Below are 26,760 nucleotides of genomic sequence, written 5' to 3'. Positions count from 1 at the left end.
AACGTGCCGGCGTGGAGCTACTAAGCAAGTCAGATGCCGAGCGGGGTTTGCGGAGTGCAGACGACTCTCGAGGGCCCTCTGTGCAAGTCGCGGAATTTTGGCGCGCTCTTTTTGTTGGTTGGGTGTTCTCGCCGGTGATTGGCTCCGGGCTGTCGCGGCTGCTGGGTCGACCTCGGTTGTACAGAGACGGCGCAGCCTTCGGCTGGCCTCCTGGGGGATGGGCCACCAGGAATCTCCACTGACCAGAGCTGCGGCGGGAGGTGCAGCTTACATAAAGAGGTTACGTAAAGCGCTCAGCTGGCGCGAACTCGAGGACGGACACGGGAATCTGGAAGCCGAGGCCTCCCCCGGGAGCGTTGCTGTCACTCCAGGAGCAGCGCCGCGACCGGCATCACGTCCCGCCCGGTTCACCGCCTCGCGCCCTGCTCGGCTCGGCAGACAACCCCGGCTCGGAACGGACCATCCTCCGGTGCGGGCTCCAGGGGGGAACCGGTCCGCCCGGAAGTGGAGGAGCGCCGGCCAGGTAAGTGTGAAGGGAAGGTCGAAGCGGGAAACCCCAGTACCCCACAGCACTCGGGGACGGCCGTCGGGGTCTCGGCTGGTTCTCGGAAGCCCAACTTTTTGCCAGTCTCCACCCGCCGTCCCCAGAGGCTTGGGTCGACCCAGTGGGCTCGGTTGGGTTTAATTCAAAAGCACTGTTTACACCGGGAGAGCTCCGGGTAGGACGCGGGGAGGGGCTGTTGGAGGGCGCTGTGCACCGGGAAAGTTTAAGGAGGCCGAGCCGCCTCGGAAGACGGTTGTCTTAGATGGGGAAGGCCCTTACTGCTTTTCTCCCCCTACTCTTTGACGGATAAATCAATGGAGAAAGGGGACAGTTTGTGTTTCGGCTTCCGGTCCTCCCTCTGTACTTCCCGGTGGTTCCGTCTTTCCCGCTTTCCTTTCCCCTCCCCCGATCAATCCGAGGCGGTGGCTCCTTCTTAAAGGGGCCGCGACCGGCGGCGGCGGAGGTGGGACGCTGGACACTTTCAGGTCCTTGTCTGCCCTTCTCTGCCTGGTGGTTTTAACTGATTCTTTCGCCCTCAGATCACAATCCAAGGTACCGCTCCTCCGCATCTCGGGGCTAGACGGAGGGATGAGGCAGGGGGGGCCCGGGCGGCGCCGTTGCTGCTCCCCCCGCCTCCCGCAGCCATGGAAACGGGGAAGGAGAACGGAGCCCGCAGAGGGACAAAAAGCCCGGAGCGGAAAAGGCGAAGCCCAGTGCAGCGGGTGCTCTGCGCGAAGCTGAGGCCGGCGGCCCAGGCCATGGATCCCGCTATGGTCGAAGCCCCGGGCGAGGCCTTCCTGGCCCGGCGGCGGCCAGAGGGAGGCGGCGGTGGTGGTCCTGCGCGACCGCGCTACAGCCTCTTGGCGGAGATCGGGCGCGGCAGCTACGGTGTGGTTTATGAGGCTGTGGCTGGGCGTAGTGGGGCCAGGGTGGCAGTCAAGAAGATCCGCTGCGACGCCCCCGAGAACGTGGAATTGGCGCTAGCAGAATTCTGGGCCCTGACCAGTCTCAAGCGCCGGCACCAGAATATCGTGCAGTTTGAGGAGTGCGTCCTGCAGCGCAATGGGTTAGCCCAGCGCATGAGTCACGGCAACAAGAACTCACAGCTGTACCTGCGCCTGGTGGAGACTTCACTCAAAGGTAGAATACAGTAGGGAGACCTGCCCTCTTCTGGATCCCCTTATTCTGAGACCCATTCAGCCTCAGTAACTGTCTCTGGCACACTCAGGCCCTTGCCCTGACTTTAGGACCTTCTCTGCTCCGAATGCTGCAAAATCAGTCTGCTTACTGTCATTCCTTAGCAAGCTCACTAAGTGTTCCATGATCGCTCTAGTACTCAGTCAGTAGGTGTGAGCTGTAAGTCTAGCATTTTAAAGAGGAATGAAGAGTAGGATTCAAAAGTTATTGGCAGAACTGCAGAGCCCCCTGATGCCTTTCAAAACATTGAGGAAAAAAATCTAGAGTACCCACCCACCCATGCTCTCCTGGGCTTTAGTTTCCTGATACCGGTCCAGCTCCATTCCCAAATTCTTGCTTCCAAGTGTGGTTTCCTCTGAGAACCCCAACTCTTCACCCCAGGGCAGACAATCATTCAGTTGGTTCTCACTTAGTCCCGGAGGTGTGCTCACACAGAGTAATAACCCCCACAGGTGGGCCAAGAACTTCGGATAACAAAACAGGTTACATCTTTTCCTGCCATTTTACCATCTCGGTAGTTGTCATAACCTCTAGGTATGACAGAGAAGTGGTTTTTGTAGGTGAGGGGCAGGCAGTGGACTAGGTAAGGCCGAGGCTTCCTGTGGCCCGAAGTTGCCGAATCTGAATCCCAGCTCTAACATGAGCTCTAAACAGTTTAGTTACTCTCTGTGAGAGTAAGTTCTGTCTCCATTCTAGAAACAGAGAAACTGAAGCTTGAACAAACACAACCTGATTAACCTCAGCTTGGCAGGGGTGGGGCTCCTGACTTGAGGTTTTTGTGTCCCTTGAAGCAGAAATGCTTTGAACCCAGACTGATTTGTCCTCAGAGTACTGCAATGCTGCCTTTCCTACCTAAGACTGACCTTCAAAGAATGGGCAGGACTAGATGGGAGGGTTTCCTAACATCTTCATGGAGTGTCTGTTGGATTTGCTGTAAGACCCCAGGAGAAGCCCTTGTAGAGTTTTGAAGTAACTTAACAGCGGATTGGCTGGTGAGATCTAATTCTCTTGGGGCCCTTTCCCCTCCTGTTTGTCCATTCTGAAAAGGCCATCATTTTCCAGCAGGATGGATGCTTTTTTAAAGACTTATGAGAGAGAGTTTTCCACTTCGCCTGCATTCTCATCCCTTCTTAGTCCTTTTTTATACACCAATTTCTTGATGTGTACTAATGAATGAAACACTTTGTGAGTGATTCATATTTCAACAGCCTGGAGTTTGGGGCTTACATGCAGTCCTGGGTTGTTCTGAACTGATATATGACACTGGACATGAACCCATGAGAGTCCCTTTAAGATGGGTATCTCTGTCATGAGGTTGTTATGTGTGCTGGGATGTCCATAATATTCCTTAAGGAATTCACTGCCACTTTAGCTTTGGATGACTCTGAATTTCTTCCATCTTTATCCTCTTAGAGATTCGGGTTCTTATTGAAGTTTCCAAACCTTGGCTGTGGACCATATTTCCTGTGTGGTCAGAATAGTAGGTTGAAGGCAATACTAGTTTTTTCAACTTCATTTGTGAGCTAAAACTAGAGAAATTAATTTTCCCCCTTTGGACCACATACTTAATATTGTTTGTTTCAGTTTGGATTCTTAATATGCATTGTCTCTGTTTATAAAAATGACAATCAAATTTAATGTCATATGTCAGCTTAGCAAAGAAAATAGTACCTAGTCAGCTTTTGCTTGCTAACTCTAAAAGTATCTGTTCTATAGCCCTGGGTCTTTACCATGCTACCCAGTGATATCGGAGCTGAAAGGAATTCCAGAGATAACCAGGGATAACTTTCCTTAAACAGAAAAGTTATTTACAACCTTTCATTGCCCTGTTTCTTGTAATTCAGAATTATTTTGAGATAGGCCAAATGATTGCCTACATTGACATTTTTGTTTGTTTGTTTGTTTTGTTTTTTGAGAAAAGGTTTCTCTGTAGCTTTGGAGCTTGTCCTGAAACTCACTCTGTAGACCAGGCTGACCTCAACTCACAGAGATCCACCTGTTCCAGCCTCCCCTGTGCTGGGATTAAAGGCATGTACCACCACTACCCGCCAATTGGCATCTTTCAAACATACTTTTTTTTTTTTTAACTGCATTCCTCTGGTAGTATTGGAAGGGAAAAAAAGACAAGACACATTATGGATATTTGAAAAGTTCGAAGGCATAAATAGTGATCAGGGTCATTCTTAAGTGTGAGGGGTTAGCTCATTCACCAGGGCTTTGTAGAGAAAATGAAGAGGAAAAGAGAAAAAAGTTAGCAGGAAAGGTGATCTTGAAAGGATCTTGAAAGTGAGTGCCCAGGCCTTAAATGGCAAAGTACTAGACCAGCAGAATAGTTATTTACCCCTCTTCCCTCAGAAATAACATGATATACAAATAAGTACCCATAATAAATTTTAAAAAAACAATTAGAAAAACTATGTTCTTGATCATGTCCCATTCTGTTAGCTTCTGTGTACCAAATTCATCTCTTCTGAGCATGGACCAAATGAGTGTTACCCAGAAGTATAGTACAGTCAGAATCTCAAATCCCTCCTTTAGCCTTTTGTGGGGGCACACATTATGGGGGATAGAGTCTCAGGTAGCTCAGGCTGAGCTCAGATTTACTATGTAGCCATGACTTTGAACTAAGGACTCTTCCTTGAGGACTAGGGCTAAGGGTATGTGCTATCATACTTGGTTTATCTGCTGTTGAGGATTATACCTAGCTCTGTGCATACTGGGTAAACTCTCCCAACAGCAGTCTGTCCCCAGCCCTTAGCCTGTTTCACCAGAAAGAAAAAGGAGCTCTGAAAGGAGGGCAGGATTTGCCTAAAATAAATATGGCAAATACTAACCAGCCTTGTGGCTTTAGTAATGTATTACCAGCCCTGTAAATTTGATTGATGGGTTAGTAACTGTGTCTTCTACTTAGAAGTCCTTCAATGAAAAGGGAAACTAAGGCATCAGCGGTTGCTTTTACCACCTAGTTTTCCTTTTCCATCCCTAAAAACCCGTCCTGATATACCTAAAACAAAGCTTAAGGTTATTGCCACTTAGAAGAGAGCAAGCAAGCCTCACTTTTTCTTACTCAGGAATTTGTTGCCCTAGTCGAAATTCTTCTGACAAACAGGTAAAGATTGACCCCATGTATACTAAATACATAAATTTTGCATTAATTCTCATAGAACTAGAAATTTAGACGAGCTGGGAGGCCAGCTTGTTATAAACTCTGATGTCTATTCCATATAGAATATAGCTCAAGATAGGTTTGACCTGGGCATTTGGGCAGCAGTCCTTGCTGCTTACCAATGCTGCTTTAAGCCAGGCTGCTGTTTAAGAGGTTTTTGCAGGCTCTCCTTTATAAGACCTGTATACCTAAGTGATTATGCTGCAAGGTCACAGTGGTGGCTTCCTAATAAACAATTTCTTGGTGAGAGTTTCATTAGTGACCTAGCGAAGCAGGAATTGAAGTAGCTGACATGAGACCTAGTGTAGGGGACCTGAGTCTGGAAATGAATTAACTGCAAACTTCCTGGCCACTGAGTGCCCAAGGAAACCAACCTAAAGGGTTCTGAGCAGAGTTGTCATCTTTTGCCCAGGCTTCAGCAAAGCAACTCAGTGGCTTGACCTTGCAATTTATTTATTTATTTATTTATTTATTTATTTATTTATTTATTTATTTATTTTCGAGACAAGGTTTCTCTGTGGTTTTGGTGCCTGTCCTGCAACTAGCTCTTGTAGTTCTGCCTGCCTCTGCCTCCCAAGTGCTGGGATTAAAGGCGTGCGCCACCACTGCCGGCTTGACCTTGGAATATAGAAACCTTCCAACCAGGTAGAATTGACTATAACAGTGATTGGAGACTTTCAGAATTAATGGGATACAATAGAATAATGGATCTAAGGTCTAAAGGTTTCTTCTCAATTTTTACTGAAATTTACTGGATATAGCCAGTTGTGACTCCCATCTGTAATCCCAGCACTTGGAGAATGAGGTAGGAAGATTACTTTGAGTTCAAGGTCAGTCAGGACTATAGAGAGTCCTAAATCAGTTTAGGCTGAGCAAGACTGTTCAGAAACAAAACCTTGCTGATATGTGTCAAGGGCTGTTGTAAAGGCTTCATACCATAGCTCATTTAGCCTTCATGACCATCTTTTAAAAGATACTATGAGTGTCTTGCAGGTGATGTGTCCAAAACTATTGAAGTAGGTGAAGTTGTATAGTGTAAGGAGCTAAACAAGTAACCCAACCCAGGGTTCCAGTACAGACCTGACTTGAGTTGTCTTTTAATTGCTAAGGGGTTCCTGCAGCTGCCTCCTGCCATTGATGATCATTCTTCTCTCCCTTCTGGGAGGGAAGAACGGAGGGAGCGCAGTCTGAGTGGACAAAAAATAAAAATAATAATTGCTAAGGGGTATGCTTGAGAATGTAGCTTCAAGTTCAGATTGTGTTTTGTTGTTGTTTTGGTTGTAAAATGTGTGTAATTATGCTTTACTAATAAGATTTAATACTAATGTATTAATACATCCTAATTGCTGCTGTTTGTGTTGAATTATGTCTTATCGGTGCTTACTGCACTACTTTCTCTTGGTGCCTTCCATGTATCTCAGCAGCCAAAGACACTGCACCTGCTTTCTGACCTGTTCTTGGATGCCTTGGGGCAATTGCACAGACTTTTCTCTTGCTTCTGAGTGTTTTCCTTCTATGTAGGGATTTTAGGAACCAGTCCCAGGAGACAGAAGCCACCCTGTCTTAATTGAGAACATTGGTTAATTGGGGTTGCATTGGGTAAGACGTTTTATAGGGTAAACTCTCAGGGAGAGCTTATCTTCCCTCGTAGAGTATCAGTTCACTTTGAATTTGCCCTTCAGCCCTATCCTTAGGGCTAGGGATGCTCTCGAGTGACTCAAATTCTCCATCCTTCTTTAGTTGCATCCTGATGAGGAGCTCTCACAAAGCACATTTAAGTCCATCAAAATCCTGCACCATAAAAAGGAATCTGTATTTTCTATAGTTGGATAATCCAGCACTAGGGACTTGATGAAGCTTAAGTTGCTTGGTGTATGCAAGAGCCTGCATATAAGGAGCTTGTGTAGCGAGAAAAAATAGGATATTCAAGTGTGAAATTGCTGCTAGCACCATGAAACAGTAGAGCTTTGAGTGAGGACTTCTGAATCCTCCTCCAGTTAGCTGTAACTACAGACAAATAGTTGATCTCTTGAGCCTCAGTCTTCTCACCTGGAAGTAGGGTGTAATTATCAGGATTAAGGGCGTAGTTATCAGGATTACAGTTTGGAGCAGAAACAGTTGGAGCGAATGCTTTGAATTCTTCGATTATCACAGGAGATTAGTTACTAAATTCTGATGAAAACCTTTAAATCTTTCTCCCTGTTCCTTTCCAGCTTCCTCCCTTGACTCCTCACTCAGTTTCAGAGCCTCCTGATGACTTAGCCTCTCAGCCTTCATCCATTGTCCAAGATAGGCCCTAGCACAACTTCACCTCTGGTCCAGCTAGTGTGTAAAAATGTGGTGTTCTAAATTTCCTATTTTGCCTTTTTTTTTTTTTTTTTTTTTTTTTTTTTAAGCTGAGGACTGAACCCAGGGCCTTGTGCTTGGCGCTCTACCATTGAGCTAAATCCCCAACTAAATTTTCTATTTTGGGTACCATGTAACAATCTATGGCCTGTGTAGTACTGGGAAACAGTGATTTCCAAGGTGAGTGTGGCTGCTCATCTGTAATTCCAGTACTGCGGATAACCTGGATACATATCAGGACTGTCTCAAAAATAAAGAAAGAAAGATCAGGGGCTGGAGAGACAGTGTGGAGGCTAACAGGATTTTTTTCCGGAGGACCTTAGTTTGGTTCCCGACGTCCACGTTAGGTGGCTTATAACTGCCTGTAACTCCAACACCGGGTGGGGGGGGATGGGACATAATGCCCTCACTGGCTTCTGTAGTTGCATGCCACCCTTCTTCCCCCCCCCCCCCCCCCTTTTTTTTTGAGGGACCTGAGTTTGGATGCTAATGAGGATGTTAGTGATGGTCAGTAGATAATTCTCCAAAAGTATTTTATAATCTGCAAAATTTGTTCCACACCTGTGACTTAGTTCATTGGAACTGTCAGGTAATGTTAAATAATCAAATTTGATAGGTAAGAATTCTGAAGCTCAGAGTTCAGGGATTTTCCTAAGGTTCTGGTTGTCTACCATTTGTGCTAATGAGCTAATAATTCATTAGACTAGAGAGTCTACTGTTGGGGTCTGCAGTCACTCAGACTCTATTCCTGGTCTCTGCTTGCCTTGTTCGCTTTATTCCGACTTGCTTCTCCATACACATTCACTCAATACCAGACATGTTTGAGTCTTGGTCATGAGTTAGCGGAGGCCCAGGCTGGTAGTCTGCTTGAAGGAAGGACTGGAATCCTAATATGTCTCTTCTGTGTTCTGGTGAACAGCTGGGACTTGTGCATGAAAAGATGCTGCAGGAAAGCATGCTTCCCCTGAAGGAAGCCCAGACCCTTGCCTGCTAGAAAAGGAATCCTGCGGTTTTTCCATGTGTCTTGGTCAGTGATGTTGCACGGGTTCGGAGAATGCTGCTTCTGCCTAGCTTTTCTCTCAAAGGGCTCCTCTTGTATCTGCATCTTCAGGCTCCGTCTGCCCCACCCATAGACTAGCTTAGGGCACTTTTTACCTAACTTTTTTTTCTCCCTGGATTCTTTTGTTATTTTTGTTTTTTTTCTGAGACCAGGTTTCTCTCTGTAGCTCTGGCTGTCCTGGAACTCACTTTGTAGACCAGGCTGGCTTTGAACTTGCAGAGCTCCACCTGCCTCTGCCTACTGAGTGCTGGGACTAAAGGCATGCGCCACCACTGCCTGGCTCCTTTTCCTAGATTCTTATAACCTAGGACTGTGTTTATTCCTTTGGCCAACTTGTTTTCTTTTATTCCCCTTAGTTACCATAGTTACCAGCTTTGTGTATTAAATAATAATTTCTCTATCCATGTCTCTTATTAGATGTTTTGTTGCTATCTGATGTGTCTTTGCAGGAGGAATTTGATAATTTCTTTATAATTTCTTCCCTGACTGTATTGTCAGGGAACATTTCTTGCTGTCTGTCCTTTTTCTGTCTGTTTCTTTTACCATCTAGATGGGTTTCAGCTTCAGATTGTGGCTTTATTTTTCTTCTTCTTTTTCTTTCTCTCTCTCTCTCTCTCTCTCTCTCTCTCTCTCTTTCTTTCTTTCTTTTTTTTGGTAGACTCAGCCTGCTTGTGAGTGACCAAAAAGAGGATTAAAGAGCAGGGGGTCGGGGTGAGGGAACAGTTCAACACAGATTGTTAAATGAGGCCATATGCCCTGAACTGGTTCTTTCAGTATCACTTCGATTGTGACTAATATAAACAAATTATACACAAATTATAAACAAAATATATAAGGGAAGTGAGGTCTGTCAGATTGTGGTTAAATCCAACAGCTTTTGTCATGTATTCTGTCTCTGGCTTTGGTAGACTTTGCCTTAGTCACTTAAGGGCCATTGAGGAAGCAGAGACTGATCTGGCTTATTGAGTCACTGTGTAGCAAATGGCTAGGAAAATGAGCCTCCTTCCAGAGGCTGAGGAAGTGTCAGCCTTGTCTTTTGGGACATAGCATACTCTGAGCCAAGGGACCTGTTTTAAGGTCTTGACTCACTTAACAAATGACCAGCCTATAGTCTGTCCGTCTTCCTTCCGCCTCTTTTTGTTTTGTTTTTGTGTAGCCCTTGGCTGCCCTGCAACTTGCTCTGTAGACAAGGCTGGTTTTGTACTCCTAGAGAGCCGCCTGCCTCTGTCTCCCAAGTGTTATTATTAAAGGCGTGTGGTCTGCACACACAGAATGGTCTTCCTTTTGTCAAAATAAGACAACTGTTTTTTTGGACTTAGCTGTAGGGCATTTATCATGTAATAACTTTCACAAAAGGACTCTGTTTCATCAGTTGCTTTATAAAAAATGTTGGGATTGACAAGAAAGTGCCAGTCAGCAGCTTTCCTGGTTTGAACCACACACCCGATACTGCCTGTGCATCTGCCTCAGATCTCACTGTTTGATCAGGTTATACTTTCCTACCCATATCCCATTTATCTAGACCTTCCTGCTCTACTTGTCCCTGTGTCCATCGTCTTTGTCATCTCTCCCTGGAGTTCTTGCATGTGTGCTGATCTTTGATAGAAGTTGACCTTATTACCAACATTCCACTTATGATTATTGCTGTCAGGAACCTGTGCAACCAAGCCTCAGAGAGCCAGAGGCTTGATACAGACCTAGCTTGGACTAGGCATATGGTGAACTAGCAGATGTGCATGGGTTGGAGTGTACATCTGAAATGAAATTGTAATGTCATTGAGTTTGTGTTAATACAAATGCTTAAACACATCAGGAAAGAAGAGAGTAAAGAACATGTGCTGGGTGTGGATTAGCAGTCGGAAAAGCTGGCCCAGTAACTAAATGGTAATAGCAGAAACAGCCCACACTTCACAACGCTTTTCTGTATGCCTCTTATTCTTATCATTTCAGCATCCCTACAAAGAATAGATAGGCTTGCTGGACGGTGGTAGCACATGCCTTTAATCCCAGGAGTTAGAGGCAGGATCTCTGTGAGTTCGAGGCCAAACCTGGTCTACAAGAACTAGATCCGGGACAGTTAGGACTGTTTCACAAAGAAACCCTGTCTCAAAAAAAAATAAAAATAAAAAATAAATTAATTTAAAAAAAAGATAGGCTTGTACACCAGTTTGAAAAAAATATAAATAAACAAAATAACCTCAAAACCAACTAGATGACAGTAAACTTAAAAGCTCTTAAATTTGAACTCTAGGTGCTTGACACCAGGCCCTAATGCCTCTGCCATACCTTGACTTGTTCTGTATGGGTAGAAGTGGACTGTGTGTATAGAATTTGCTTGGTGCCAATTGGACCGGTCCTCTCGGCACAGATACTTACACCGTCTTCTTTCTTTACTCTAGTGCTGTGAATGTCCACTCAAGCTCTTTCCTGTCCTTTGGTTTAGGAGAAAGGATCCTGGGCTATGCTGAGGAGCCCTGCTATCTCTGGTTTGTCATGGAGTACTGTGAAGGTGGAGACCTCAATCAGTATGTCCTGTCCCGGAGACCAGACCCAGCCACCAACAAAAGCTTCATGCTACAGCTTACAAGCGCCATTGCCTTCCTGCACAAAAACCACATCGTGCACAGGGACTTAAAGCCAGACAACATCCTCATCACAGAACGGTCTGGCACCCCCATCCTCAAGGTAGCAGACTTTGGACTGAGCAAGGTCTGTGCAGGGCTGGCACCTCGAGGCAAAGAGGGCAATCAAGATAACAAAAATGTGAATGTGAATAAGTACTGGCTGTCCTCAGCTTGTGGCTCAGACTTCTACATGGCTCCTGAAGTCTGGGAGGGACATTATACAGCCAAGGCGGACATCTTTGCCCTTGGCATTATCATCTGGGCAATGATAGAAAGAATTACTTTTATTGACTCTGAAACCAAGAAGGAGCTCCTGGGGACCTACATTAAACAAGGGACTGAGATCGTCCCTGTTGGTGAGGCGCTGCTAGAAAACCCAAAGATGGAGTTGCATATCCCCCAGAAACGTAGGACTTCCATGTCTGAGGGTGTGAAGCAGCTCTTGAAAGACATGTTAGCTGCTAACCCACAGGACCGACCTGATGCTTTTGAACTTGAAACCCGAATGGACCAGGTCACATGTGCTGCTTAACTCCAGGGCTGAACGTCTTGGGTGTTTTTAACTAGGTGAGTGCTTTCTTGTTGTTGTGCATACACACTCCCTGGGCTGGTTGTGTGTCCTGTACTGGGTTGGACCCTGGAGCTGTAGAGAAGATGCAAGGCCAGGAAGAAATAAAATAAGTCTTGTTGCTGCAGGTTGGCCCCCAAATCTTGGTGAGTGGAGATAATTCAGATTATTTGAGTACAGAACGAGAAGTGAAATCTTTAAGAGGAAATTATATGAGGCGGAATTTCCCGAGAGCTTTAGAAACACCTTTTCTTTTTAGCAAATAATAAATTCTCCATGTAAAATGATGCTGAAAGGAATGCAGTTTTCAGAGAAGGAACTTTGTCTGTCCCACCTGTGTTTGCTGTTCATCATCAGTTCTGTCCACATGGGACCTGATGCTGGAGGACTTGGAGAGAATAGGTTAATTGGGTGTAGAGTGGAATAGAGATAATAGAGATGAAAGGACAGGGACGCTAGGATAAAGAACAGAGTATCCAGAGATGTTTGATTTTTCTGCCCAGAACAGTTAGACTAGACCAGAGGCTGAGGTGTGGACAAGACAGGGTATTATAAATTGACCACTATATATGTGAGACATTACACATACTGTAAGTCATTTTTCCCATTTCCCATTAAATTAAGGGTAGGTATATCTTACCTGAGTTTATCTGTCCCCTTGCCCTGGATTACCAAGATGACAAGTAGAAATAAGCTGTACTTAGAGTTTGCTGACGTCTTGAGATGCAGTAGTCAGGGGAGAGCTGGTTTCAGTGGGCACAGGCATGGCTTCTCTGTTCCTCCATACCTCTGCAGGCGATGACTTGTACTGAGCGAGCAGCTTGCACCTGTCTTGTTCCCAGTGGAACTGGCTGGCCAGTTATGCTTTCGTTGTGTTTCTTACCATAGCTTTCCATTTCCATCTTAGCCTTTGCATTTCAAAGAGACCTCTTAGAATTCAGATTTTACTTGTATAAGAGAAAGGTTGCATTGGGAAAAGGACCTGAATTTAGGTTAGTATTATGTATTGTCTCAATTGAGATCTGGGCCCTTACTTGGATTAGCATGAGATTTGTATTGATTTACAGAGCAAAGTTCTATAGCTAAAGAGAAGAGACTTCATCTAAAAGAAATAAGTGACCTTGAGAGGAAGGGGGGAAAGGTTAGGGACTTGTTTTTGGGTGTGTGTCCCAAGCTCTTTGACTAGTCATTGCTATGTCGTCATGCCAATTTGACTGGCCTGTTTTGCCCTGTCCTAGCAGAACACTTTGAGTTGTGGGCCTGGTGCCTCGGCTTTCAGTCATGTTGTTGAGCCATATCTGCTTAGCTAGACACTCAGAGGCTAGAGCTAGAAAGGGCCTTCCACCTAGTTCCCCCTCCCATTGCCAGACTAATTCCAGTGTTGTTATTGAGAAACATTTTGCTAGCTAGATACTGTTTCAGGCATAAATGATACAATAATGGGCAAAACCAAAACTTTATACTTTCAAAGTTCATATTTCATTGTGAAAATGGGCTGTGAACTCAGGTCTTCTGTTAGGAAAGGCTAAGTGCTGTGTATAGGTAGGGTGTTTTAGACAGACAAGATCAGGGCCACGCCCCCCGCATTTCTTCTTCCCAACAGTGCCCTCTGAGCACATGAGAATAGTTGGGAGAGAGCATCTTGAAGACTTTGGGGGAGGGACTGTCTCAATGATAATTAGTATTATACTGATCTGAAAATCGGATAGTGCACTAGGACAGGAGGATGTCTGTACAAAAACAAAACGGAGTCAAGTAAGCATTTGTAAGTCAGAAGAGGGTGATGGGCCCTGGAAGCTGTGTGGCACCTGACCTAGGTGCTAGGACCTAAACTCAATTCCTTGGGAAGAGCAGCAAGTCACTTAACTACTGAGCGCTCTCTCCAGTCCTAAGAAACAGTTTTTAGTTCTCTTCAGGTGAATGATTGGATTAATAACAATATGCCAGTTAAATGTTGTCTTAATTATGTTTTATGAAAGATAACTCTTCAAAAACTAACGGTGACTAGCATGGTTTTTGCAAATCTGTTTAATTCTTGCCTTGATCATCTCATTGGCTGCTTCATTATAACATGGTGTAGACAGCTCATCATGTAACTTCTAGAAAACGCCATGAAAGTGGAAAACATAAATGCCATCCTATTGTCCTTATGAAAAATACAACTTCATAAATTCCCAGACTAGACGGCGGGCTGAGAAGCAGCAATGCAGATGGCTCTAGCTGAGGAATTTTGCTGTGAAGAGGAGCTGAGAAATGTGTAGTTAGAACCCTACAGAGAAAGGAATTTGTTTGTCCCAAATGAAGGGACAGAACTTGAATACCCTGGTTTCTAGGTAACTTTCTGTTAGACTGGTTGTGGCTGGAGAATTTAAGTATACTTAACCCTAGTACCAACATGAAAAGATGTTATTCAACTGACACTCAGGTAGGTGCAGAATGAGGAGTTAATTGTTGCTGTTTCTGTAACAGTGAACAGAGGGAGAGACTGCCCTTTGGTCTGGAAACGTAGACTTCCTATGGAGAGAGAATTGGCTGCAAATACTGTGGGGATTTAGTCTTTTTTCTGTGGTTTATTGGCTATATGATCATCGGGCAGAGTATATTGCCACTCTGGGCCTTGGTTTTATTACCCACAAAATGAAATTAACCATACCTATTATAGGGGTTGCCCCAAACAAATTGTTTCAGTCAAACACTAGGTTTTAGGTGTGTACTCAGCTGAGGTGGAGGCTTGCTGGTACTTAGTAGCTTCTGTAAGAACATTGGGTGGTTTGCCTTTACAACAAAGCCAGCTTGTCTTGTCAATTGTTCTAGAAAGGCACAATCTGTATTTAACGAGTGCTCAATAAGGTCTGTCTTTCTCCCTTGTCACTTTTAGAAGAGTAATTTTAGTGAATCCTATCAGCTGCAAGCCTTATCCCAAGCAGGAAGCCAGCCAAACTGATGTTCCTAGTGCCTTCAAGCGCACTGTACATGGAAGGTGCTGTACATGAGCACCGCTGTATTAATAACGAATCCTATAGTCCAGTACACAAACGTTTGCTAGGGCCTTTTGAAGCCACACTCTGGGTAATGTATATTTGGAATGGACAGCTAAAGCCTGCTGAAGGAAATCAGATACTGATGTGACCCAAGGTGCCTGTGAAGGGGTGGGGTCATAGAAAATATTCTCCACTCCATCTGAGGTCTTGGTAGTTGCTTAACATCAAAGAACTAGTCCTGGTTTTTGTTTTTTGAAGGTTATAGAGTTAATAAGGTGTATAGATTTTAACTCAAGTCTTAAGATATCTTCATAGTTCAAAACACAATCATATCTATCACTGTGTATCTCCATAAACTCTTTTATTTCCTTCCTAACATGGCCACCTCACAATTTCATGTCTTTCTTTTAAATAAAGTCTAAGTAGTAATTGGACGTAGTGCATGTGTATCGGACTATCCACTGAAACAAGGCCAACCTCCCCTCTCGCCCATCACCAATAGCTTTTTGGTATGGACTCTAAAGAGCATCTTCCCACCTAACATTCAGTTGGTTTGATCTTGTGTCGGTCTTGTGCTGGTAACCACAGCTATTGTGAGTTGTTCATGCCCAGGAGACAGCACTTCATAGCACTCTTCTCCATCCTTCAGTTCTTTCCTTCCTTCCACCTCCTCTCTCAAGATGTTCCCTGCACTTTGGTAGAGATGGAAGGTTAATATAGATAGATGTCCGACTGAACAATCAGTTTCCAATTAGGCTTCTCTCCATTGACTGCTGTTGACTGCAGAATAAATTAAAAAAAAAAAAAGATATCTTCATAGTTGAATTCAGTGAATAATTTAGCATGGACCAGCCTGACTTTGGCTGTCTAGCTCTAAGCATTCTGAAGTGCAGGCAAGGGCAAGAGAACTTAGTAGTTTTCTCTTGGGAGGTGGTTTCTTCTGTGAGAGTTAGTGTCCTGGTCCAAGTCAGGCCTCAAGGAAAGGTGTGGTTGCTAAAGGGCCAAGGCCTTTGGTTTCTGTCCCAGAAGCTAATTTAGCCGAAGTCTCTGGAGCATTGAATTACACACACACACACACACACACACACACACACACACACACACACACACAGCCTGTGGGGTAGGGGTAGGAGGAGGGACTTCCACTCTGGCAAAAGTAGATTATCGCCTCTATAAGAAGTATGAGGCATTTATTTAATTAGAAAGAGGATTCATTGATTAGCATTTTTTTCTCTTGGGGGTAGGGTTCAGGCAGACTTAGAACTTGTCTTTTCTGTCTTAACCTCTTTTAAATCACTGTCTAGATAGCAAGGGTAAGGGCTGTATCTTAACTGGGTCTCACTAGCACTTCACAGAGCTGTGCCAAGAGAAAACTTGGGGGGAAGTTGCCAATTTTAGTTGTTTTTTTTGTTCCAGGAAATAGAACTTGCCTTGGACTGTGATGACTTTGTGATTGCTTAGGTACCAGTGGCACACACATGTCTCTTGGAGCCTTATCTTTCTAGGTGTTTTGGAGTTTCCCTACCAGATGGGGTGGTATCAGGTCCAAGCAGCTTCCTGGGACATCCTGTTGCCCCCTCTTGATGGCTCTTGCTCTCAAACTGGAGGAAGCTGAGCTGTCAGCCCTGTAACGGGTTGTAGACCCACCCGGGTGTCCTTTGTTCCTGAAAACTAGATGAGTGTGCGGGCATCTGGAAGGAACAGGCCTGCCCTGGGGCTGTTGGTAGCAAGGCCCAGATGCTGCTCACATGGCTCTCTCTGGCATCCTTGATTCAATCCAGCAGAGATCGCGTCCCTTAGGCAAATCTGAGGGACACTGATAATCATCCAACTGCCAGCAAAGCTGCCCGAAGGTTTAGCTTTCTTCCAACTCCCATCTTTTGGGACCCCAGGGACACGAAGACCCTCCAACTGACTGAAGTAATAACTTCATGTTATCAATGAAGCCTGCTTTGGGGAGGAGGAGCGTGAGTCAGGACCAATGGCCCTTCCTCTTCATCTATAACCGTGAATTAACTTATTCAGGGAGTAAGTTTTCGTTGTTAGGTACTTATTGTTTTACACCATCTGTCTAGTTAGGTGCTTGTCCTCATTCTGTACATGAGAGAGCAGCAGTTCATTAAGAGTCAGAATCTGAAACAATGTGTGTGTTTGGAGGTTCCATCCTTCCATTCTTCAGTCTCTTGAAAACCACGTTTGTGTAGGTTCATGCTGTGAAGGAGATAGTGGGAAGCACTGAACTGAGAGCCCTGCCAGGCTATGCACACCACAGCAGGATGACCAGCCCAGCCATTGTGTTAGGTGATGTCTGCCTGTGTACAGATTTCAAGTTACTGTGACACTGCCCTAGACATCGACAGGGGGGGCAGGCACCCATATAACCAAGGAGGGTTCTCATTTAAGTAGTGCAGTAGCCCCTTGAGAAAAAGAGAGTCCTGGCTGAAGCCTATTCCCAAGATTCAGCCAGAGATTTCAGGTAGCTGAGGACCCAAAGCAGAACGGCAGTGTTAATAATTCTCAGCGACAGACAAATCTCCCAACTCTATCAAATTCCTACTGAAGCTTCAGATGCCATCATTTTTGTCTGCTCTGATGGGTGGGGCTGCCTGCAGCCCTGTGTTGAAAGATTCTGGGGCCAGGTCAGGTTTAGTAGGGGAGCCATCTTAGTACCTGGCAGGCAATTGCCCATTGGTGACATTGGTCATTTAGAATTCAGTGTTGTCTCCTGAGAGCTTGCAGTTTAGTTGTAGATGGTGGCTCTGGAGAACAGAGAAGCCTTTGTGAGAAATCTTAGGGCTGGTTCTTGAGGGAGTTTGGGAATGTCTTATCAGAGTTGGGTGCGAAGCGATCGCTTGGGTATGTCCAGAGGAGGCTTTGCTTACTCAGGATACCCTGCTGTGGAAGGAAGGTGCAGTTCCCAAGCGGTGATACATGGGTTCAGGCCTGGGGAGAGGAACCAAGATTTTGTCTTGACAAAGTGGGCAAGAGCAGATAAGTTGCCAGCCCCTCTTTATTTTACCTAATACCTCATGATATTCCAAATCAGACGAAATAGAGATCTCTTTCAGCATTTCTAGGGCTCAGAGGCATGGCAGGTCTTAAAAATGCCAACCAAGTTTAAAATAAATCAATACTATAAAACACTGCTGTGAATTTCCCAACTTTAACAGAATTTCGCTTTCAGTAAGAGGTGCCAGGGGAAAGCTGTAACTCAGCTGTAACATAAACAGGTCAGAAAGAATTCTGTATTTTGTTTCTTTGTTAAAGAAAATGATGTCTAGGGACTTGGGAAGAATGTATTAGAACCACCCAGGTACCCCATAAGGCATAGTAAGGAAGATAGAAATGCTTGTTTTCCAGCTACAAAACTAATCTTGATTTGAAGCTGGGTGAAGGAGTCTTGTGAATGATGGCTGGATTTTTTTTAGTTTGTTTTCTGAGCTCAGAGGCATGGTACTTTAACGGTGATGGGAGAAACAGATTGCCTATATCATGTTGGGGTTTAGTGTTTATCATATTGTCCAGTAAGTAAAGCTACCAAAATGATGTGAGTCTACTGGTTGATTGTGCATCTCTGTCCATTCTTTGGGGAAAGGGACACCCTTAGCAACCAGATAGAGCTAGCGCCCCTTTGCTTTTCCTTTTCTACTTTTTGGACATGCCTAAGACATGCCCTTCTAGAAAGCTGAAGTCTAGGACAAGCCTCAGGCATTTGGGGTGTGCTGCTGTGAGATCCTGGCAGACTGTACAGACACTGCCAGCAGGACCCAGCCCCTTGTACCAGACATAAAGAAAACTGGAAGTCGCAAGTAAGGACTCACTCGTTTGTTGTTAGTAACCAGATTGCCTGTTTGGATCTGGTAAATGTTTGGAAGGAATTCTCGGCTTGCATGGGGCAGCAGAAATGGGTGTGAAAACTACCACACCCCAGACAAACAGGGTGACATTTTACCTTTCTACTTGTTCTGGGGTTTAAGCCAAGTACCTAAAGTGAAGTACAGCTGTCACCACTGACACAGTCCAGATGTCCTCCTCCCTCCCCAGACCATCTCAGGGCCGAGGTTCATTCTAGTGTGGTATAAAAAGCCTTTGGAGAGCACACAGCTCCTTCCCACTATTACAGAAAACCAGAACTCCACTTGCCCACCTATTTGTAGAGATGAGATGGGGTTGGTGCTGTGGGAAGACTAAACAGGAGTCTTCTGCAACCCCATTCCTTGACCTTGGGTTAATGGAGCTATGGTGGAAGGTGATTCCAATTTACAGTTCTTGCCACTGCTAAGACGCCATAAGCAAGGAGTTTCCTACTAATCAGATTATAATTCTGATCAGATAGAGAGAGAGCTTCAAGCCGTTGTCACAGTCCTCTCAGCTGTCTTTAGGACACTTAAGTACAATTATCAAAAGCATAGGGGTACCTTGTCCTCTAGCTGATGAAGAAGAGGCGTCTTTCAGTATCTTTTCACACCTTGGTTTGAATGATACACGATACAGAGAGGCAGGACTTGGCAGTAGAACCCAGGAACCCCTAGGTCCTTTCTCTTTGCGCTCATGAGCAAATGATTACTCATGGTCCTGCATTTTATTGTTTACTTTTGCAGAGGAGCAGGCCTGGGACAAGCTCACTTCTTTATCATCACCTTGCTGAGCTTGCTTACTCAGTATTCCTTTGTGTCCTTGGTATTGCTGTCTCTTCTCCAGGTTCTCACTTCCATTCCAGACAGGAAGTGATTGAGCCCTGGCAAGGGCTAGAGCTCCAACCCAGGCCCTCCTCCATCGAACTCCCCAGGAGAGGCCAGGTAGTCAACCCCAGGGGATCCTGAGTCCACTCAAGGCCAGGAGTAGCTCAGAGAAAAGAGTGCTGTTGAGATAAGTGACAGCATCATTTGGGACTCGCTCACCCAGCTGTACTTGGAGAAGGGCATGCTGAGCAGAGTGCAAAGTGAGCGTGTGCAAGCCAGGAATCTAAAGAGCTATCCTTGAGTCACCAGGGGCTTTGTCAACCTAAAGAAGAGGAACTTGGTCTTACAAATAAGGCGGGGCTTGAGAGTGGGTGGAAGAGTGCCTGTAGCCTTTTAGGAGGGTAGGTCAGACCTGGGAAAGAGCTCCAGTAGCACACCTGGCGAGATAAACATCTGTAGAGGGCGTGAAGCTACACAGTTCGCTAACCATGTGAAGCGTGGAAGCTAGCTTGCACAGTAGTGACATTTAGGGACATGCTAGGGGATCTTCCTTTATACTGTACTCCACTTGCTGTCTCAGTGGCTTTGGGCAGCTCCTCCCTCTGGGCTGCTTCCCTGTGTGAAATGCAGCCTGGTGCTCACAGTAGTCTCCATCGCAGTTGAGCCGCAAAACCTCACAGTGGCAGTGCCACATTTTATCCCTGCCGTGGTATTTGTTTTTGCAAAACCTTCACAGACTGCCCATGAACTTCATTTTCTCTCTCCCTAATAATGTGTGGAGACTTTTTCCCCAAGAAAGCCATAGACTCCTTAGAAAAAGTCCCAAGAGTTTCCCTTGGCATGCCTGGCTTTGAGCTGTAACTGGAAGACCATATGGTCTTTCTTTTAGACCATACCATTCTGGCCTTGGGTCTTTCTTTTTATAACCACAAATTACGCTGTCACCACATGGAAGAGTGACCTCGCCTTTAGTGACAAGGACTTAGGTGACTTCCTAGTGGGAAAGTGTCCTTTGGAGAAATCCCAGGATCCCAGACTTTCCCCTGGACCCCTTTTCCAATCATAGTCACTACAGTTGAACCTGGTTCTGCGGGGCCCAACTGAGGCAGTTGGCAGTTTTTAATTCAGCCCCACACTTAAAAGCTTGAGGAAGGGTATTATGATATCTACCTATCTAACTGCTGATTTTATTAGTTGTTTCTAGAAACAAAAATTGTCTCTCCTTTAGTCTTATTACATTTAGGACCTGCTTACTAGCTAAAGTGCTGCAGGAAAACACCAGCCCCAGCCCCAAAGACAGGCAAGGCCAGGTCAGAGGTCTCAATGAGTCCAAGTTCTCAAGCACACTCAGGATGACTCAGCGGGTAGCTCTGCCTACTGTTAGGTCACCATGGAGCCTTTTAAATCTAGACTCGTCCATTATGGCCAGTGATTTCTTCTTTTTGTACATTTGGTGAACTTTTTTAATACTATTAATTTTGGCAGCACACTTTAAGGAATCAGATGGCCTAAAATAAAATAGTATTGTCAGGGGTACAGTCAATGTGACCGCTGCCTTGTTATGACACAGCCTTCATGTGTAAGAGCTCCCTGATTGTGTAGTTGCCATAGACTCACTTAGTGCCCCTGCGGAGCCTTCTGACACAGTAGATGAAAAGCTGATGTTTAAACAGCATGCTATCCTGGCTTTAAATTCTGTTCGTGTCCTTTCTCTCACCGACTCCTGCCCTGATGTCTATTGGGCCTGGCAGCTGTGCTTCAAAAACTGTGTTTCTTAGGGAGTAAGGTAGCTGTGGAACCAGCTTCAGATGATAGGAGATAGAGCCCATGTCTCTCAGTGCTGGCATACCCGTTAAGAAGAGTCTCAGGTTCTGCTTGAAGACTTCAAGGAAAAGCAAAGGCTCTGGCATGTTGAGTTGAGACTGGCCTCACTCTTTCTCACTGACCTGCTTCCTCAGTATCTCAGCCACATAGACTGTACTGTTTACCTGTGCCTACCTCCAGAGCCATGGCAGCTCCTCTTGATAGGCTGCCTCTGGTTAGTTTTGTCTGCATAAGCCAGGCTCCTGGCTGTCAGTACCCATTGTGTCAGGGATTTGTCTCAGGATCTGAGTAGTGAGATAGCCTTCCGGAAAACTGCATCTGACTTCCACTGAGAGTTTGAGGCCCTTGGGGATTCTAGAACTCGTGTTATATTCCTGAGATTAGAAGGGCCTTGGATTAAAAATCCCCTCCCTGTTGTCAAGTTCTTCCTTGAGCACTTTGGAAAGCAATGACACTGGAAACCAGGCCCCTTTTCTCTCCTCCTGTCACCCTGTAGAGATGTTGATCCTCCGCTGCTGCTGAATAGGCCTCCACAGCTAAGTGCAAGACTTAATGTACTGCTACAGCCTAGGTGGTAGTGTGGAGGCCACATCCATCCCTCTGAACAGGGTGGGTGTGTGGGATCTGGAAGACGGGAGAAAGCTGCCGTCTGTCCATAGCCACCCCTCTGACATCGTGGATTACAAATGTGGAGTTCCAATCCTTCTAGCACTTCCAGAGCTCTGTCATTACCTCCTGAGCCACCTGCTAGCCTGGGCAAGTAAGCTATTTTAAAACTAATAACTATTTATTTATTTGCCATCTTACAGATAGATAGTTGCCAGCTTCTAATTTTGCTGTTGACATGAACCATGTACTATGCCTGATACAGGGGCATAGGCTGAAACCAGCTGTCTCTCAGCTTTGCCACACTGGGTTCCAGGAGCTCTTTCCACTTGAGCGTTGTGTGGAATCTGCTTTCTCTTTGAGGGGATTTCTCCTGATGAGAAATTGGAAAGAAAAGGTGGAGCCAAGAGCCTCTTTTCTATAAGCAGTAGACTGTCTAAATGTTAGAAAAATCCATGGTCTCCGTACGCTTTGTTTCTCCTGTTCAGCTCTGATGGTGAGAGAGCCAAGGAATGGTTTAGCTTGGTTCCAGAGTAGCGCAGGCATCAGGGTTGGGCACAGTCCCAGCTCTGTCCCCACCAGATGTCAGAGCGTGGAGAAGTAGCCCAACCATCATAGGTGTGAATAAGCTTTCCTCCATGCACTGGCTGCTCAGATGCTTGCTGTGCATGTAAGCACTGGGCAGTGGGCTAGGAGCTTAGTCACAGGCAGAAGTTCTTATAACCATATTTTCCCCTTAAAATGCTGTCCTGTTGAATGTGTCTTAGAAGTACATAAATTAGTTTTATATTGCCATGTATACTAATTTGAAAGTTTCTGTCAGCCATTCAGTATATGAGCTTGTAGCATCCATCACCACCTGGTAATCGATAGCCCTCAGGGAATTGGCAGACTCTCGTCTAAGGGATTGTGAGGTAGTAGAGGCTGACTGTCAGGCCTGGCTGCTCACCACAAAGCAGCGTCCTTGCAAAGATTGTTCTTTGGACATGTTTTCTGGGAAGAGGTACAGAGAAGGACCCAGAAGGCTCGGTGACTGCTGGATGAGGAAGGAAGCAGAAGAGTGGGAGCTAAAGACTAAAACAGAAAGAAGACTCTCACCTCAAGGGAAGGCTGACTCCAGACCAAGTCGTAAATTTTGCTTTAACAAAATGACTATTGGGAAGCTGGGCATGGTAGTGCCTGCCTGTAATTCTAGCACTGAAGAGGCAGAGGCAGGAGGATTGTCTCTGGGATCATTATGGCAGAGATGTATATGCTCTGAACAGAGCTCACCACTGTTAATTCTCTCACCAATATAGAAGATGTAAGATAGTTCCTGAATTAAGCCTTGACGAGTGAATTCCAGGCTAGTCATGATGACTCTTACCTGTAATCCCAGCACTCAGGGAGGATAAGGTGAGAGGATTGTCTTGACCTAGAGACCAGCCTGAGTCTAACCCAGAATGAGATCCTGTTTCAACAAAACAAAAAAAGTTCCAGGTATTCCGGTCTGATGCCCTAAGAGCCAAATGACCATTAATGCTTGAGAGCATGGTAGTTTGAGAGCCCTCCGCCAGCTGAGCAGTGATTAGGCGGGTTTAAGTAGACAAGATGGACCGCTGGCAGTCTACTGGAGTTCCCACTCCCCACAGCAGAGTGTAATTTGTATTGTCTGCATTTCCAAAAGAAGGGAGAGAGGAGACAGCGATCATGACTGTGACTAGGGGTAGGAGCCAGCTTCAAACGCTCAGGAGTTTCCTGTAAAGCCTGTGCCTTTCCTTCATGGAGTCTGGGAACGAGAAAGCTGTATTTCATGTGCCATGTTTTTAAACATATTTCTTAAGATAATGCAATTATCTTATTAATTAATAAGCTAGGGGACAGTGGAGGGGGTCAGTTTTTCAATGTTCCTACTATATCAACAGTTATTTAAAGAAACGATACAGACACACAGGGAGAAAGGCTGTGCTTTTAGATTAGGAGACATCCTTTATTTTGTGTGTGTTTAGGAATAGAGAGGGGCAGGAGATGGACATCTCTAGCCACATCTTTCCATCCCTTGCTCACCTCAGGTCTTTCTAGTTTCTGTGCTCTAAGATGCCAGTGGTTTGAATGGGAGCAATTTGTTTCCCTACCTCATTGAATAGAACAGTTCCTCTGTTCAGCTGGCAGAGGAACTGCTTAAGATCCTGGTGGTAACACATCCATCCTTCCACTTGTACCCCAGGCATAAGGTGGTTGCCTACACTAGGCTTTCTGTGAGCTCTTTGCTAAGTTCTCTATATAAATGTAAGGATTAAATGTAAGCAGTAGCACTTAGCCCTTGTGTCTCAAAGAATGAATTTTACACTGCAAAGTTACATGATAGAAGTAGAGGCTTTGGAAAGAAACTGTCATTGGTATAGACCATTTGCTCTGGTGCATAGTGACTAAGCCTTTCTCTGAGTTACAGTTTGTCTTTACGGCCAGGATAATACTACCTCCTACCTCACGGAGTTGCTAGAAGATGTAAATTATGATGGGAAAACTTTGTAGAAGGGTTGAAAGTTATGTCACTAAGTTACCTATAAAGTTGCAAGTACTCACTAAGAGTTTGTTGTGATAAAGAGAAATGAGACTTACTGTGGGAACTTAGTCCAAGATCTGAAATAACAGAGTAAGGGTTTGTTGGGGAAAAAAACAAAACAAAAAACCTAAACCTGACAGATCACCTATTCCAAGGCCGTATTTACCATAAAGTCCACTACATATGGTTAGTTACCATTCTTCATTATGCTTATCTGATATGCTGTTGACTTTCAGGAAGGCTCTGTGCTTAGGGGTCCCACTGAGAGCAACAAGGAAAGCCCTGGTTGATGCTAGGTATCAGAATCAGACCCACATGCTCTAGCCTGGCCAACAAGGGAGCCACGGTTTTGGCATCTGCTAGGATGAAAGGTGATGAACAAGAGCCCACCAAGGCTGGGACCTGCACTCTTCATCATCATCTGCATTAATAATGGGCAGGCTGCTTTGACTCCAAGCCAGATAGTCTTTACTGTTCTTGTTGAGGTAGTAAAAGAGTGCCTCCTCCATCTTCCCGTGAGCACACCGTGCTGTGGCTTCCCTGGGGAAGGTGTACTTGTCTGTCTTCGGCTTCACCTACTTGTCTACTGAAAACACAAGCAGAAAGCAACAGGGAAAAGCTACACGAGGGTGGAATGGCTGCCAAGTCATCAGGGAGTACATGAGTTTTTCCCAAACTGAAGGCTGGGAATAAGTCCCCAAACGAATCTTTGGGGGAAACTTTTAATTCCTATTGCTAGTAGGGGAGCAGAAGCATCCAGTGAAGGGGTAGGCCTCAGAGATCTGAGGCTTTTTCTCCAGAGTACATGCTTTTTATCATAGACTTTGGGTCTGGTTATTTTGGTCCATGCTGGTTTTGTTTTTGATTTTTTTTTTCTGTTTGAAAACTTTTTTTCCATATAGTTACGATCATGGTTTCCCTTTCCCAACTTCTCCTAGATTCTCCCCACCTCTTCACCCACCAAATCCATTCCTTTTTTTTTTCTGTTCTTAAGAAACAGACACGTTAAAAAAGACAAAATTTAATTAAAAACAAAACAAAAACCAGGAGAAACACATATGTACAGAGATACTTACACACAAAACACACACACACAAAAATTTCCCAAATTGGAAATTAATGTGCAAGTGGAAGGCCAGTAAGGTACAAAAAAACAAAACAAAACAAAACAAAAAAGAGGCAAAAATCATCTCCAAAAGTACCACTGAGTTTGTTTTGTGTTGGCCATCAACTGCTGGGCATGGTGGGGAGGGGCCTGCCCTTAGGTGTAGTTTATATACTCAAACTCCATTGGAGAAGACTAGGTTTTCTTTGGCAAGCTGTTGTCACTTGGAGATAACTTTCTGGCTAGGGATGGAAGCTCTGTCTGGTTCTACCTCTCAGTGCTGGGCCCTGTCTGACTTGGGCCTATGCGTGCTAGCACAGTCTGAGTTGATGTGTGTATCCCATGTCCTGTTGTCTAGAAGACCTTGTTTCCTTGTGTCACCATGTCCTCCTCATTCTCTGCGCACGGTCCAGTTGTGTGTCTTCGTTGGGTCTAGTGAAAAATGTCTAGTGAGCATTTCTCCTCCATTAACTGGTTATTACATCTAGATTTCTTTCATATATGTATATGTTATAAGAAACTTCTGGGGCTAGAGAGATGGCTCAGAGGTTAAGAGCATTGCCTGCTCTTCCAAAGGTCCTGAGTTCAATTCCCAGCAACCACATGGTGGCTCACAACCATCTGTAATGGGGTCTGGTGCCCTCTTCTGGCCTGCAGACATACACACAGACAGAATATTGCATACATAATAAATAAATAAATAAATAAACAAACAAATAAATAAATAAATAAAAGAACCTTCTATAGTAGTAAGTTTCTATATGAACCCCTCCAATGGTCCATAGTGTTAGTTGTCCTCCCCATATTCCCTTTATTGCCCTCTTCCCTCCACGCCCCACCCCCATTCAGTTTAATCCTTCCATTCCATCCCACTCCCCCATTCATCTATAACTATATATTCTATTTCCCCTTGCTTGGGAGATGCTTCCCTTACTCTGTACCTAACCTCTTCCCAGAATGCATGCTTTTATGTATAGACATTGGGTCTGGTTAATTTTGGTGCATTCTCGTTTTTATGTACAAGTTTTTTGTACATAAGCTTATTAAAGGTAAAGAAAAAGGGTAATTCTTGGTCTTAGGTCCTAAGTCAGAGGTTCACCTCTGAGGATGGCCCTTCTTTCTGGCTGTCTTTTGAGGCAACACAGGGGCATCATATATCAAGAAGCCTCTGTGTGTGTGTGTGTGAGTGAGATCTCCCTCTTTTTTTTTAAAGATTTACTTATGTGTTTGACTGCTTTACCTACATGTATGTATGTGTATCATATATTACTAGTTTCCAAGGAGGGAAAAGGGTATCAGATCCTATGAAACTGGAATTATAGATGGTTGTGAGCTGCCATGTGGGTACTGGGACTCAAACCCTGGTTCTCTGGAAGAGCAACCTATGTTCTTAAACCACTGAGTCATCTCTCCAGCTCCTAGGATCTCCCTCTCTTTTTTTTTTTTTTTTTTTTTTTTTTGGTTTTTCGAGACAGGGTTTCTCTGTGGCTTTGGAGCCTGTCCTGGAACCTG

At 45.0% G+C, this 26,760-nt stretch overlaps 1 protein-coding gene across 2 annotated transcripts in view; it reads left to right on the top strand.

Moving 5' to 3' along the window:
- The first annotated feature begins 202 nt into the window (after nt 1-202).
- Stk35 (serine/threonine kinase 35) overlaps nt 203-26,760 on the top strand; it is a 33,378-nt gene continuing 6,820 nt past the window's right edge. Inside the window, exons 1-3 of one of the 2 annotated variants that reach the window (XM_038330508.2) lie at nt 203-523; nt 1,084-1,684; nt 10,757-11,504. In XM_038330508.2, coding sequence (XP_038186436.1) covers nt 218-523; nt 1,084-1,684; nt 10,757-11,469 — 1,620 coding nt within the window. In that variant the 5' untranslated portion in view covers nt 203-217 and the 3' untranslated portion in view covers nt 11,470-11,504. The remainder of the gene's footprint in view (nt 524-1,083; nt 1,685-10,756; nt 11,505-26,760) is intronic. The other variant, XM_038330509.2, reaches the window with a different exon arrangement.

This window comes from Arvicola amphibius, chromosome 5, assembly GCF_903992535.2.
Source record: "Arvicola amphibius chromosome 5, mArvAmp1.2, whole genome shotgun sequence".
NCBI classification, from domain to species: Eukaryota; Metazoa; Chordata; class Mammalia; order Rodentia; family Cricetidae; genus Arvicola; species Arvicola amphibius.
This window is presented reverse-complemented; position numbering and strand designations above follow the sequence as displayed.